At 39.9% G+C, this 14,686-nt stretch overlaps 1 protein-coding gene across 3 annotated transcripts in view; it reads right to left on the bottom strand.

The window, feature by feature from the left end:
* mdga2a (MAM domain containing glycosylphosphatidylinositol anchor 2a) overlaps positions 1-14,686 on the bottom strand; it is a 249,857-nt gene that overhangs the window by 74,953 nt on the left and 160,218 nt on the right. For all 3 annotated transcript variants that reach the window (XM_036134196.1, XM_036134197.1, XM_036134198.1), the window contains exons 7-8: positions 9,444-9,535; positions 8,785-9,022 (exon numbers count right to left, since the gene is read on the bottom strand). In XM_036134196.1, the coding sequence (XP_035990089.1) occupies positions 8,785-9,022; positions 9,444-9,535 (330 nt within the window). The remainder of the gene's footprint in view (positions 1-8,784; positions 9,023-9,443; positions 9,536-14,686) is intronic.

The following is a 14,686-nucleotide window of genomic DNA, read 5'->3' as shown; positions in this document are numbered from 1 at the left end:
CATATCAGCCTTCATTTAGAAAAATTAGTAGAAAAACGCTAAACTTATTTATTTGTAGACTTTGCTGGTTAGTCCTAAATCTACCTCTACCATAATCGGTCAAACTGATTAACTTGATCCATTTATAAACCAACCAGCAGGAGCAAAAACAGGAGCAAAAATGATCCTTGTGGCAGTAATAACAGTAGACACTCATTTCATATTAATACATTTCCTGATTTTTATTCACACACCGTCTGGGCGGTAGCAGCCAGGTGTTAAGGGCTGCGTGCTTTTTCTCCATTTCGAATGTCCTCCATATTTCCTTGGGTCCAAACAGTAAAACAACAGCAGGAAGGTAGCAGCAGGAAACCATCAGCATATGGAAGAGAGGTGTATTTGCTGAGCTGCCATCTTTACACCTGGCCTCTCTTCTGCCCAGATTAGACAAATAATTACAGTAGTCTGTCCACAGATTTTGGCACCACAAATGCTGGCTATCCCCTGCTGCCATTCCTCACCTCACCATCACAGAAAGCCAAGCAAGCCCCCCCCCCCCCCCCGCTCATCCTTCCCTCATCCCGGCTCTGCATTTTATCCGTCCTCCTGGTGACCAGCCTATCTTTGCATAAGATAATGACCACTGAGATGCTGAGTATGGCGGAGGGCCTGCTGCTGGTCTTTACTGTGCTCTCATTGAGCCAAAGCCCTCCAAATGCCAGTGATGCCTGCGGGGCACGTTTGCTCCGTGCGGATGCTTTTGCAGTGTGGATATGCGTGGCTTTTATGTCTCTGCCTCTGCATTCGTGTATATGTGAATCTCTTCACGCCTATGGGTGACAACGTGCTGTGATCTTGTCTCAGGTCCTAAATGAAATGCTTCTTGCTACTGCAATAAAAATATGTACTTTGTCTATGGAGGGCCTAAATCAAGACAGGGCCTTGTAAATTGACCAACGTACTGCTACACATATCGGGGGACTCAGCGGGACTAATCCTCAGAGGGTCGAGGCTGATAGCTGGAGCCTTTCAGTGGGAAACTGCAATACAAGAAAATATTAAGCGATTTGCATTTTCTTAAAGCGAAGGCATTCAAAGCTGTGCGAATAAATGTCTTTGAGAATAAACATTCCCACTGCCCCTTTTTCTAGTAGGCGCTGTGACATCACTCCCCGTCACCATGGCAACATATCGTTCTGAACTACTGCAGACCGTGTAGGGAGTGCGTCTGTGCAGGATTGTGTGCTCAGACAGCTTGAAGCCAACGAGTTGGTCACAATGTGACAGGACTCTCTGTTCCTCAGAGCCCTGGAGCTCTGGGGACAGAGTGAGGAGTCCCATGGCTCCGCTGTGGGCATGTTTGTGAAAGTGTGTGAGTTCACATGTGAGATGGGGGGCCCCCCTCCACGCCCCGAGCCGCCGATGTGTTATAAATATCCACAGATGTGTTAAAACTGCCTTAGCATGCCATTAGACTGCAGCAACACACTGCTGACCACAATAAAACCCCACTGTGTGTATGTTTTATTGTTTTTTTTTTAAGCTCTGTGCATGTCCCCTGAGATTTTATAACTCATCTTGCAATCTTTCACTTGAGCCCCTCATGAATTTATGTGGCTCAGATTGCACAGCAGCAGGCTTTCAATACTGATGCTCTCATGGGTTGCAGCTTGATTTGTCGCCACATTGCTCTGTTTAATGTTGTTCTGCTTCTTTGGCTTTTTTTCACCATGCATCCAACCAGGCTGAAGAACAAAAATACCTTGTTTAGCATGCACAAAAGCCACCTACAGCATGATGGCCGTGTTCTTTGCAAAGTAGTGAGCACATTCACTTTACGGTGCAAAGCCTATGCATCGCACTCATGGAGGCTTGACAGTATCTTATGAGGAAGGGTTCCCTTTTTGGCTCGCAGATGGTGCAAGGTGCAGCAGGAGCTACTAGCAGGTTACCTTTTTCTATCATTACATGTTATGGACTTCATACAAAATGAGAACTATTCAGAGTACATTTACAGCTTCATTAATGACTGCACTTCTGCCTGCTACCTTTTGATTTATCGCAAGACACTGAGAGGTATGTTCACTTTGTTTGTAGACATTGGAATGTCAGTTCCACTATCTGCAGTCGACCTTGAAAACATCACAGGTGTCATGTTGACATATGCTGCCAGGCGGTTGTACATCACTGAGGGGAAGGCAAAACTGTCAACTCTTGTTTTCGCATGACCAATTTCCAGGACAGCATCTTGGAGAGCAGCTCTTTAGCAACTTTGTCCCAGTACAGTTTCCAGACCTTAGAGACCTATTGCAAAGATCTGTTCATTGTGAAAAGGTTCATGACCCCACTTTCAAACTCAGAGATGATTCAATCAAGATTTTACATTCAACTACCATATTTTTTTACACTATAAGGTGCACTTAAAATCCCTAAATCTGAAAAATGTATGGTGCGCATTATAATCTGGTGCACCTTATATATGATTAAAGTTCTTCTTATTAAAAGATTTTATGTGGTACAATGCACACAAGAATCTGTTAAAATGTGTAAGTACGACTTTTGTAAGCAATAAAGCCGCTCCGCTCAATGGATATTCAGAGCATTATGGTACACTGTGTCATTACCTAATCGGACCCCTGAGCTGTCTACAAGACTGCCTGACTGTAATGTCGAAACTAGAAGTGCATTCATGTAAAGGCCCCCACATACTCGGGTGTAGTTCACTCCATGAAGCGTACTCAAGGCGGACTCTGCGCGGACTCCCTGCATATAGGTACGTGTCACACTATAAACTTCTTGGTGGCAAGAAGTCTTTATATTGAACTGTTTAATATGTGACACCGAGCTTGATACACTGAGCTGCTCCAAGCAGGCGGTCGCAAGGGCAGGCGGCATCACAGTCCCTCTCTGTTCTCACTCAAAGGTGTGTGGTGGAAGCGTGCTGGAAAAGAAATGGCTCCGGGTGCTCAGCTAGCTAATCGCACATTTTACCATCAATTCTGCCGCTTCGTCCCACTGGCAGAAAGTGTGGGAATTGTTAGAATTTGCCACAAGAAATGTAGGCAATAGTACGCTCAACTATGAAGGGTAAACGTCTGCGGAGAGTCAGCACAGAGTCCGTCAAGCTCACAGTATGTGCACAGTACCCAAGTATGTGGGAGCCTTTATGCAGCCTACGGTTTAAATATCTTGAACTCTGTTCACTGCAATTCAATTCATAAATTCAGTTGAATCCAATTCAGTTTAACTTTATTCAATTTAATTCAGTTAATTATATTCAGTTCTATTGCTTTCAGTTTAGGTAATCAATGGCGCTAACCAGTTAAGCTAGCATATTATACTTATTCTCATGTTCTAAAAGTGACAGTTTCTAGGGATAAAGCAGCAACACCATTGAGAATAAATGGGCTGTTTACTGTATCACCAACAGCAACTGAATGGTTTGAGGTTAGGAAATGGTCAATAGAATATATTTCTACCCATGGGACTGCCAGTTAGATACATGAAACATCCACTGCTAAAGTTTGGCCTTTTGTTAAGGGTAAAGAAACTCAGCATGCTGCTAACGTTCCTAACATTCTTGAAAAATACTGTTTATGCTTTGACAGAAATAAACACAACTCACATGTTTTCATTTCAAAATGAGCAAATTGCAGCTGAACATACGAATGAGGCGACAGTGGCGCAAGATTTGAGGTGTTTATCCTGTAACTGTTGGTTTAAAGGTTTGATTCCGTGCTCCAACCATCTCATTCATTGTGTCCTTGGGCACAATGAATGAGATGAGATACTCACATCGCCTGCTGGCGGTGGTCAGAGGGGCTTCTGTTGCTACTATCATAACTCACCAATGTGTGTGAATGAGTGAATGACCGACTGTAGTGTAAAGCGCTTTGGGGTCGCCGGACTTGATAAAAGCGCTATTTACCATTTAACTAATAAATCAGAATTCAGACATTATTTATTTTTATCAGGGTCAGTGGAATTGTTGAAATTAGAATTCACAGCAGTAAAATCAGTAATCCTGAATCACTCAAACAGAGAATATAACCGTCAGTAGGAATTTAGACAGAGATGATCCGGCTTGCTACAAGATTCTCATTAATTCAATTCTGTCCGAAAAATGGATTGTGATTTTATGTTCATTAATCTTGCTCTTCAACTAAGCAGATAGTTATGTAAACAATTTACCTGGAGTGTTTTTAAGGTTCAAAGAAACACTGGGTAGAGGCAAAATAGCAGGTGTGAGCTTGTTGCTATTTAAGCAAACTTGAAACAAAGTGAGCTTCACTAACTTCATGATCATCCATCCTACTGCGAATGAGCTACAGATAGAGCGATAATGATAAATGGCATCAGCAAATTGGCTATCGGCAAAGTCTTTGTTTGAAACAGGCTTTAAATACCAAATATCCATCTGTAATCTACTCTGCATTGTATTAGAATTTTTATCTTGACAAATGTTTCCAATCTGATTGGGGGTAACATTTAAGTCACAACAATGCCATCATCAACTGGAAATCCCAGACACACATAGCCAGTCGCTGCATTATCAATGTATGCTACTGACAGGTATAACTTGTTTTATTATGTTGGAACCTCATCGCTGGTTTTAACTTGCTAACTCTTTTCAGGGGTTTCTGCGTCTTGCGGTTTTTAATCTCTCCAAAGGGGAGGTCTATGTCCTCATTTCAGACCACACTCATAAATATGCATTACCCTTTGAATCTCTGGAAGCACTGCTGAGATAAGAACATGCTTATGTAATGAGTTTGTCCCAACAGCAAATATTAGTTCTGTTTTACAAAAAAGGAAAATGCAAAAAAATTAATAAAAAACTGTCCCTAAATATTCTCTTCGGCCATGGTCAGGCCCCAACCCTGGTTTGAAATCAAAAATCTGGAGCCAATACCGACAGAGCCAGTGAGCTTCAGTTTCATTCCCAGCACAAAACCCTGGCAGATCTGCAGTGTAATCTCCTCTAAACACTTTTATTAAGACTTCTAATTGCAGCTCGGCTTTCTCCCTTCAGGAGAAGAGGCAGGGGAACAAATACGGAGCTTATTCACCGCATAACAGACTGCGGGCATATAGCAAAGCATAGGCACAAGGCGCTTTAGCACACAGCATCTTCAGAGCACTGCTAGGCAAAGACACTTCACTGATTCATGTCATCACTCTGACTGACAGAAACAGGCATTCTCAAGAAAACAGCCCACCCACATCGAGGTAAATGCAGCAGGAATTGTAACAAGAAGAAACCAGATTCCCAACATCATTCCTGATGACAGGTGCGTATTTATTCCAGCGCAGCCCTTTCAGACAACCTCATTCCCCCCACATTCAACTGGAACAGTGAACGCTTCGGAAGCAATCAAACCCGAGCCTCAAGGAAACCTTTCATTTTATCCAATCATATAATAGTCAGTCACTTTCTTTGTTATTCCTACAGTCAGACAGCTGTACTCTTTTATTTATTTATTTCTGCACATTAAAGGATCTGAGCTAATGTGTTGGCATCGATCAGGCACTCCAAAAGAAGAGACTACACTACTTAAAAGATAATGAGGAAACAATCTTGGCAGATGCAATTGATCCCACTGTTTTATAGCACATGGATTATCAAAGGATTATCTAACCGTAATTATGCACCCAAGGTCGACACACAGCTTTCATGTTCACTTGCTGAGTGGCAGCTTAGGTGTAAGAGAGAAAGAAGGCAGTGAATAAAGGTAAGGGGGGCTTGAATGTATTTCCATGTGTGTGCATGTGAGTTTTGCCCACAAGGCGTAAAGGAAGCTCCCTATGAACCCAATCGCTACTAAGTCGCATCACAAACCCCAGACTTCCTTATCTGTACCAAACACATGCCAGTAAAGTCAAAGCAAGCCGGGATATCTACTGTGCCGGAAGCAGCACCAACTTTTGGAATCCCCCAAACGGATAATCTGAAAAATCAGGGAGGAGCGTGGCGAAAGCCGGAGACTCCCAGTCATGATATCTGTAGGGGTTTGTGCACAACGAAATGTAGCATGAGAAGATATTTGATGTTCACTAGCTGACATGGCACTGGGGATTTCAAAACTGACCTCTCTTCTGTCATTAAAAGTGTCATTTGTTTCTGCTTGGTGTTTCATTACTTTTCTTTTTCAACAAAGCATTGATCAGTTTACATTTCCTGAATGATCTTTTAAAACGCCGGGCTTTTTTCAGGTGCCAATCAAGCAGTTTTTGAACTATAATCTGTAGCTGGGAAGGTTTTGATCGAAAATTAAACAAGACATTTGACAGCACCGTGTCTCCCTCTTATTATCTTCAAATATTCCATACTCCAGTCATTTTAGCACCTACGCCTTACATTCTTTGCCAGGGACTGACGTACAAGAGAGCAGTAGGGACTCTAAAAAAAACAAAAAACACAGTAAAACATTTTTAGCATTAGGTAACATAAAACATGCCATGACAGAAATCACATAGATGCAGACCCTGGAACGAGGCGGACTGATGTGTTATGTAACTAACATGCCCCACTTATGTATGTTGGAACAGTGAATGCAGCCAACTTGATGGAATGACAATGGATCTTTGGTGTCAGGTTTTTGCCTACACAGCAGTCACCTCAACAGTTATGGGTTCATCTCTGGGGGTTTATAAAATGTCAACCTCAAACAACTGGTTGGGGAAGCGATGGCTACATGGTAGGTACCAATAAACTTAAAGTTAGAACAACTGAAACCGAGAAAGATTCGGGTTTATTTTGTCACCACATATGATGACCAGGATTTAGGGGAGGTAGACGCCTTTAAAGCTCTCTGTTGGAAAACCGATGCAAAAGGAGGCATGGTCAAGTCTCCAAGTCTCAATAAACACCATTTTTTTGAAGGCTTTTTCCTCACATCTTTACCATGGGTGCCAATAATTGTTGAAGGTACTGCACCTTCAACTTTAAAGATATTTGAATGCATTTTTAGAAAAAGACACAAGCTTTTTCTGTCACCATCTGACATTAAATCAGACAAAAATGTTCCTGTTTTAGGTTAGTTAGGATTTCACAAATTATCTCTATGTGCTAAATGCCAGAAAGAGAGAATTATTAAAGAATTGTTATTACTTTTCTCAGTTATCAGTTTACATACAACTTACCTATGCCTTTTTAACAATTTGGTAAAACCAATACGATGGTGTCATGGTTCTATAACCTTCTGAGGGGTTTATTCGCAACTTTGAGATAATTAGCAACACAACTGTGGAAGTTTGTTAAGGCAACACATTAAGCATACTACTTTCTTATGTGACATCATGGAAAAATTAAAAGAAATCCACCTAGAAATCAGGTTGAGAATTTGTGGATGTTCACAAGTCTGGTTGGTCCCTGGGTACAATTTCCAGATGATTTGAGCCTGCCACGAATAATCTGCATGGTTTAAAAGTTCACCGCTCACAATATATGTTCTTACACCCGACGCTCTGATGCGACCTGACTGCTCACACAGTGCGTTCAAAAACCACACGCCGTACTCAGTCCCTTAGAGAGATGGCGCTACTCAGACTCGTCTACCCGGAAGCCAAATGTCAACAGCAGAAGAAGAAAAATGCGGGAGTGTCAATGTTTACTGTTAAATATGAGGCTCACTAGAACGAAACGTGCTGCCTTGGCGAGTTGCTCCTCCGTAGTTTGACTCCAGTTTGTCACAGGTACCGCCGCAATACTTCTCTCCACTCCTATGTTTTTGTTTGAGGAGAGTAAGAACAATCTAGTGGTTTGTGCGTGCGCAGTGCGTGAGGTTGGGGGAAATCGGCTCATAGACGGCCGTAACACCGCTTCAACAGCAGGACGCGCTCATGATCTCCTCACGAGGGCCGACTGAATTTCAAACATGTTTGATTTTCAACCGATCGTCCGATTCCTGATCGGGAGATGGTCGTGAGAGGCGAATCGCCCCTCGTTACTCCCTGTATACGACACGACGCAGGACGTACAATCAAGCTGAAACTTGGCCCGATCCAAAAAATTCTCGCACGACTGAAGAATTGTCCCGAAAAGGGCAAAAACTTGTACAGTGTATGCCCGGCTTAAGGCAGTCCACAAACCTGACTCAGGAAGATCAGTGCACAATTCACAATTCCAGCAAACTGTTAAAAGCTGCTTGTTGAATGACCCTAGCACTACAGATTAAAATGCTATTCTACTAATTGCTAAATAAATGTATGTAAACCTCTCAATTTGAAGAAAGTTAAAAGAGATCTGAAAATAATGTTGACTGTAAAATGGGCATTTAGCAGAAAGAAATGATTTTACGGTAACTGACCTAAAACAGGATAACGGTTAGTTGAATTTAAACGTCAGACAGTGAGGAAATATGCTTATGCATCACTGTCTAATTTCAATCCAGGACGACCCAACGTAACTTTTAGATGACTACCCTGACCCCTTTAGTTGTACATACTCTAAACTAACAATAATTCCCTCATTCAACAATATTTATTCAGCATTGTGAACAGTGAACAGAATCTTTTTCACTGTAACATTTTTGGGGTGTTTTTTATCTTAGGCTCTATAATTATAAAATGTGCAGTAAGTATTAATACCCCCCTCCCCCCCCAACACAAAGAACATTAATTACACATCCTAAAAAATATGTCCTATCAAAGTTCCAATCATTATTCAAAGGCTCACTGTATGAATAAGGTTGGTTTATAGCGTATGTCTTTCTGTGTGTGTCTGTGTATGTGTGATGGGATGTGTCACATGGAATAGTGGAAGGTTTTAAATGTGCGACTGACACAAAGGGGTGTGAGGCTCACCAGTTGTGGAGGAAATGTTGACGTCAATGCTGATCTCAGGAATGCCTCCACCCTTCAGCGCAGCCACACAGGTGTATGTGCCAAAGTCGGTAAACTTCAGGTCTATGATGTCCAGGTTGGTGGTCCCGGGTGAGATGTCAGGATCCGTCTGAGTGATGACCATTCGCTCCGAACTCCGAAGGGAGCGGCCGTTCTTTAACCAGCTAAATGTCAGCTCCTCTGGGGGTGTTGCTTCCACCTAAGACATGTAGTACAGCTCATCATTACTGGACAACTGAGTTATCTTAACGTGCACACACACACGCACATTATATATACATTTATTTTATATATATATATATATATATATATATATATATATTATATATATATGATATATATATATTATATATATATATATATCTACATTTAATTTTATATCTACTTATATAATCTCTCTATCTATCATTTCTATCATACCCTTCACAATATATATCTATAATCTATCTATATATATCTATAGTAAGATATATATCTCCTATATCTATATATAATATCTATATATATATACCTCACACCAACAGCTGTGTCACTAGAGTCTTTCACTTAAGCTGTGTTTCTCTGCAGCTCCTCCAAAGAAAGAAAGTAAGAAAAAGAAATTTTCTTTGCTATCGTCGCACCTGACATGATATCTTCACTTCACGACCAATCTGGATGTTGTCATCATTGTGGTAGGGGTCAGGGGTGATCCAGAAGCGTCCCTTCTTCAAAGCTGTTAACGAAATAATATTTATGTAAAGAATCATGTACACATGTTGTGTACAACCGTGTCCATGACACTATTTGGATAAATAGACCATCATGTTGGTTTGTCTGCAAGTGCTGTAAATTGGCTTTCAAATGACTCACTTGAACACTTTGTGTTCAGTAAGCTGAGTACTTTGCTTCCTTTCTCCTAGTATCCAAAGGAGTCCCTTAGGGCTTCATATTCAAACCCTTGGTTTTCACTTTGGATATAAAGACATTATGCCATAATTCAAATACTGCAGTCCATTTAGATGCAAATGACATAATAATCTGTTATCAATCCCATCATGAAACCAAACCCTCACATTTTCCATTCTATGTTTGATACTTAACAAAATTTAACACCATTTTGTGATAATCTTGAATGTCAAAACAGTTTAAAGGGCTAACATTAAAATATTTATTTCCAAATATCATCATTTATCAGAATTTGTCAGTTAAAAATTATATTAAACACATTGTCTGTTAGTTGAAACTTAAATCACTATTCGTTTTATAAAAAAATATTGTTTTTCATTGCAAGTAAGAAAATACATGGTTTCTGGCACCTTTTTGCCTTTTTTTTAGTCATGCTCATGTATTCCTTACATAACGCTGCTGAATAGCAAAGTTTATATCTCTACTGACTTTCCCCATTAGTTGCTTTTCATATGTAAAACTCTAGCTGAGCTGTTAACCTCTTATCCCACTGTGTCTATGTGTAAACATCACACACACTCTGATGTGAACATTTAAGGTATTTTATATATGTCTGTTATCACAGCTAGAACAGAATTGTGGGGGAAAAGTTTTTTTTATTATGCAGCAACAGTTTCCTGGAAATGTTTTCAAAAATGACCTGAAATATCTAATCCCTGTAGTAAATCCTAAAATTGAACCCATTTTGTGTTTATTCTTTTATGCATCTGTTCAGTCAAAAACATTGATGTGTTTGTTTTATACATCAAACCTAGGAACCATCTTTAACATTGTTGCATACTGAAGAAATTTGCGCTTTTAGGATGTACGCACAAAGAGAGAATAAAGTCAGAATAATACCTAACATGATATCAAACAGTCCTAACCCAATTTGGTTTGCGCACTCCCTTTTCAAAACACAGATCCTCCTAATCAGAAAAAAAATATTTAATTTTAATGCATTCTGTATCGGTTCCAAGGCTTGCATCTCATGCTAAAAAAAAAGAACAAAAAAAAAGGGAAAAAAAAGCTGACGGCACCATGGAAATCTTTTCATCTACCAATTCCCAAGTGACATTATCATATTCAGTTTGGTAAAGGGAAAACAAAAACAAAACCCCCGTGTCAGACTTAAACACAGGAAATTGAATGTGCAAAACACATTGTGAAGCCTGCCAAACTGCACACTGGAGGAGAGATGAGTGACACGCGCCTCCTTGACATGATCTTCCTCCTCACTTTTGAAATCAGCGTCGGCAGGCAGAGAATCCCATTTCTGATGCATGGCATATACAAAAATTGCAATCATGTCAACACTCCCCAAACCCCAATGCATTTATTTTCATTCTTGTACCCCCATATGTCTTTAACTGTCAGGCAGTGCTTTTCAAAATAGATATATGTAATTCAATAGTGCTGGCATGGAAAATGTGTCATTTAGTATAATACAGTGTGTAACACATATATGTGACCTTTATGGAAACAAAGTAAATCTTATTACCACCAAACCGACATTCATCTCCCATGTGGGTTAAGCTGTGCAACGCTGTCAACATCCAAAACATAGATTCCAATTTGCCTAAAGCTAATATACATAGCACAGGGTTAATGAGACAAGACAAAGTCCACAGTGGAAGCCATTAAGTAGGCATGTCTGGAAGGAAGCACATATTTTCTGCTACAATGCATGTCAAAGGGGGGAAAACATCCTCAGGCCGAGTTCCACGCTCATTTTTTCCGGCATGGCTGTACATCTCAAAAGTTTAGAAAGGCGTTTCTATCTCAGTGACAAGCTAAGAAGAGTTAGCCGTCTTGAAGAGGCATTAGATTCAAATACACACACTGACTTGCACACCCACACAGTCACATTATAGTGCCCATTTTCTAAGTCGCTGTGCTGTCACAGGTGACAGTGGATAAACATCTAGCTTAAGTTCTACCTTCCTTTTACTATCCTGTAGCCTGTCCAGAGCGTCGGAGACTGTGAGACAAACAGCTATTTCAAAGTCACAAAACTATTTCCATATAACTGTAATTCCACAACAATGAGCAACATGTTGTTGGGGTTTTAAAAGTGGATCGATATTCTTTTTAACTACTTACGCCATTTCATTAGGCAATGCATATTGGTTCACCCACATTAAGAACTGAACATGTAACTTTCTTTTTCCTCTTCAAGTCTAGGTTTAAAATAAGAAGGTTCTAAACCTATGTTCCTTTCGTTGCATGTCCCTCTGGAGTCAGGTTCAAGAAACTATTTAAGCTAATGTAGTCTAGCTAGAAATTTGCCAATTATACCTACAGTCTAACAAAATAACCATTCACCTACAAAAGTAGTTTTGACATTTAGATTTTTGTATTTATGGGTCATTTGTCTGATAGTTATAAACTTATTCAAAACGTGGATTGTACTGAGGACAACATTTTTGTTCTGTAAAATAAGTTATTGGTGTATAATTGTTTTAGTTGTAATATTAATTACTAATTCAATCATGATGGCATACAAGGGTAATCTCCAGTGTCTTTTTAGCCAGTGAAAAGCATACATTTCTTTTTAGGGTTATATCTATATCAATATAGGATCTGGGAATCCTTAAATCCCCCGAGTTTAAGATTTTCACTCTGGCACACCATCTAGTGGTGCGCTAAACGAATTTCAAATGACCTCGCCGTTAAGCGCGTAATAACTACTACAGAAGCCGTGGAGCAAAATAAATGTGACAATGTAAACATGTCTTCCAAGTACTGGCTACTGCTGAACCAGCTGGCTGAAATATCCCTCCGCCACTTTGCGTAGACAATGGAAAGAGAGACGAACACACGAGCTGTCTCCACCGGGAGGACAGAGCAGTTGCTGCTCTACACTATTTCTAACATAAAGCCAAAATAAACTTCACTGTTAACTCACCTGCTGTCCAGCAGTGAGCCAGCAACCTCTGCACCCATTTTAAATCCTTGCTGCCTCATTAATTATCTCCACCTGATAATAACGGACTCTTGTTTTCTCCCGGTTATCACTTCTTTTTTCTTTTCTCGGTTACAAAGAGTATGGATGGCCCTCCATTTCAACAGAAAACGGCAAATAGAATGATCTACGATCATCTGCTTGTTTATACTCCTCCTCCACCAACAGTACATCTTCATATAGAAGACAGATAGGGAAAACGTGTATGGCTGACAACTTTGGCCCCTTTTGGCTGCCGAAATCAGAAATAGCGAAGCAACATGGCGCCTCCCTGTGGGTTCAATGCCACCTATGTATCTTTAAACTGCTAATTCTAAGTTATGAGAACACTTTCATTTTTAATATGAGGTTATTAGACTTTGCCAGAATATGTATTTATAATTCAATACCCGATTTTTGCTCATTAAAAGCCAAATTAGTTACATACTGTCCCTTTCAATGATCATATCAAAGTACCTGATTAAACTCTGAATCCCTGTTTTTGATGTACTGATTATCATTTCATCCATTGCACACCTAACGTTAGCCAACAAGCTGTAATGACTGTTTTTAATAAGCCGTTTAAATTTAAATATATGATTTTGCAAAACTGCGTTGTGGGTCATACACATTTTCATTCTGAGTAATTTGGATTTCCCATTAGACTCTCAACCTTCTCAATGACAGACACAGCAAAAGAGAGACTGTATTGGCTGCTGCTATTCCAGGCAGTTTCACCCTTATGTGTGAACCTCACTCAGAAATCCACAGACGACTGTGTGGTGTGTGGAATATAGTGTTGAATATAGTGCAGTTACAACTCGTCATAATATTTTAGGACATTTAAAGCAAAGTTTTGCAGACAAGAAAACAACTTTTGTTTTTGTTTTGCAAGCACATGATCCACTGGGACATTGTGAGATTTGTTATTTATTAGTAGCTTGGCAACAGGTCATTCTAAAGCAGCAAGAAACATGCTGTTAGTTTAAAACACTAGCATTCTGTCGAGGAGCCAAGGGCTTATTGAAGACTGTAGCTGAATGATTCAAGTCAGAAAAATCTTGGGAAATAAATTACAAATTTTTGCATATTGTAGGTATGGCATTGTCAGAACACTGTTGCTTTCTTAATACAGTTTTCTAAGGCAGAAACAGAATATTAAAGCAACCCACCAGAAACTCTGTTGGAGTAAAAATATGTCACTTTTATGTAATATGAAGAAAAAAAATAATGAAAGTTTGAGAATTTATCATAAACCAGCTTAAGTTTGGACAGGTATTCAAAGGTAGGCCTATTGACTTGGAATACATAATAGTTGAAGTTTGGACTGAAGATGGAAAAATTCATTTTTTAAACAGACCTGCAATTACCCCCTCTTCCAGGTCTTGTGAAAACTAAACCAGACTGAGTGGAACTGTGTGCATGTTGGCTGACTGCATTTTAAGCGGAGACCTTTTATTAACGAATGTTAAGTTATGTTTTCCTCTTTTTTTGTGCAGTAAATATAACTTAATAGTCTAGGGTAAGGTATTTTTTTAGTATTTCTTTTTGCCTTGCTAAAGGGAATGAAGGGTACAGTTAAGAAATCATTTTAGCTGATGTCGTACATTGTTTTAAAGGGATTCTTGTGATGGTGAGGTTGGGCATTTTCCTAATTGGATCTGGTGAAAAAACCTTTGTCAGTTATCATATCCTCTCCACCATTGCTGTTTTCCGTTAAAAAATTCTCTTCAACCCGCAGTGACATTGGTCAGCTGCATTTAAAGTCTTCGTCGCCCAATGTAACATCATCCGTCTACAAAAAAATACAGCCTTCGAAGGATGCAGCCCAGGACACACACTATATAGTAAGCTGTTTACATAGCCTTTACTTTTTAAAGATTAGCCAACGGGGGTGCAGGTCCAATTGCGCTCCCGTTGGTCCGCTGATAGTGATCCTGGCAAAGGAAGTGATTAAAAAATAAAAAGGCCATTGGGGAAAACACCTATGAAATA

This window comes from Fundulus heteroclitus, unplaced genomic scaffold (assembly GCF_011125445.2).
Source record: "Fundulus heteroclitus isolate FHET01 unplaced genomic scaffold, MU-UCD_Fhet_4.1 scaffold_76, whole genome shotgun sequence".
NCBI lineage: Eukaryota > Metazoa > Chordata > Actinopteri > Cyprinodontiformes > Fundulidae > Fundulus > Fundulus heteroclitus.
The sequence above is the reverse complement of the archived record's forward strand: the minus strand, read 5'-3'. Positions and strand labels throughout refer to the sequence as shown.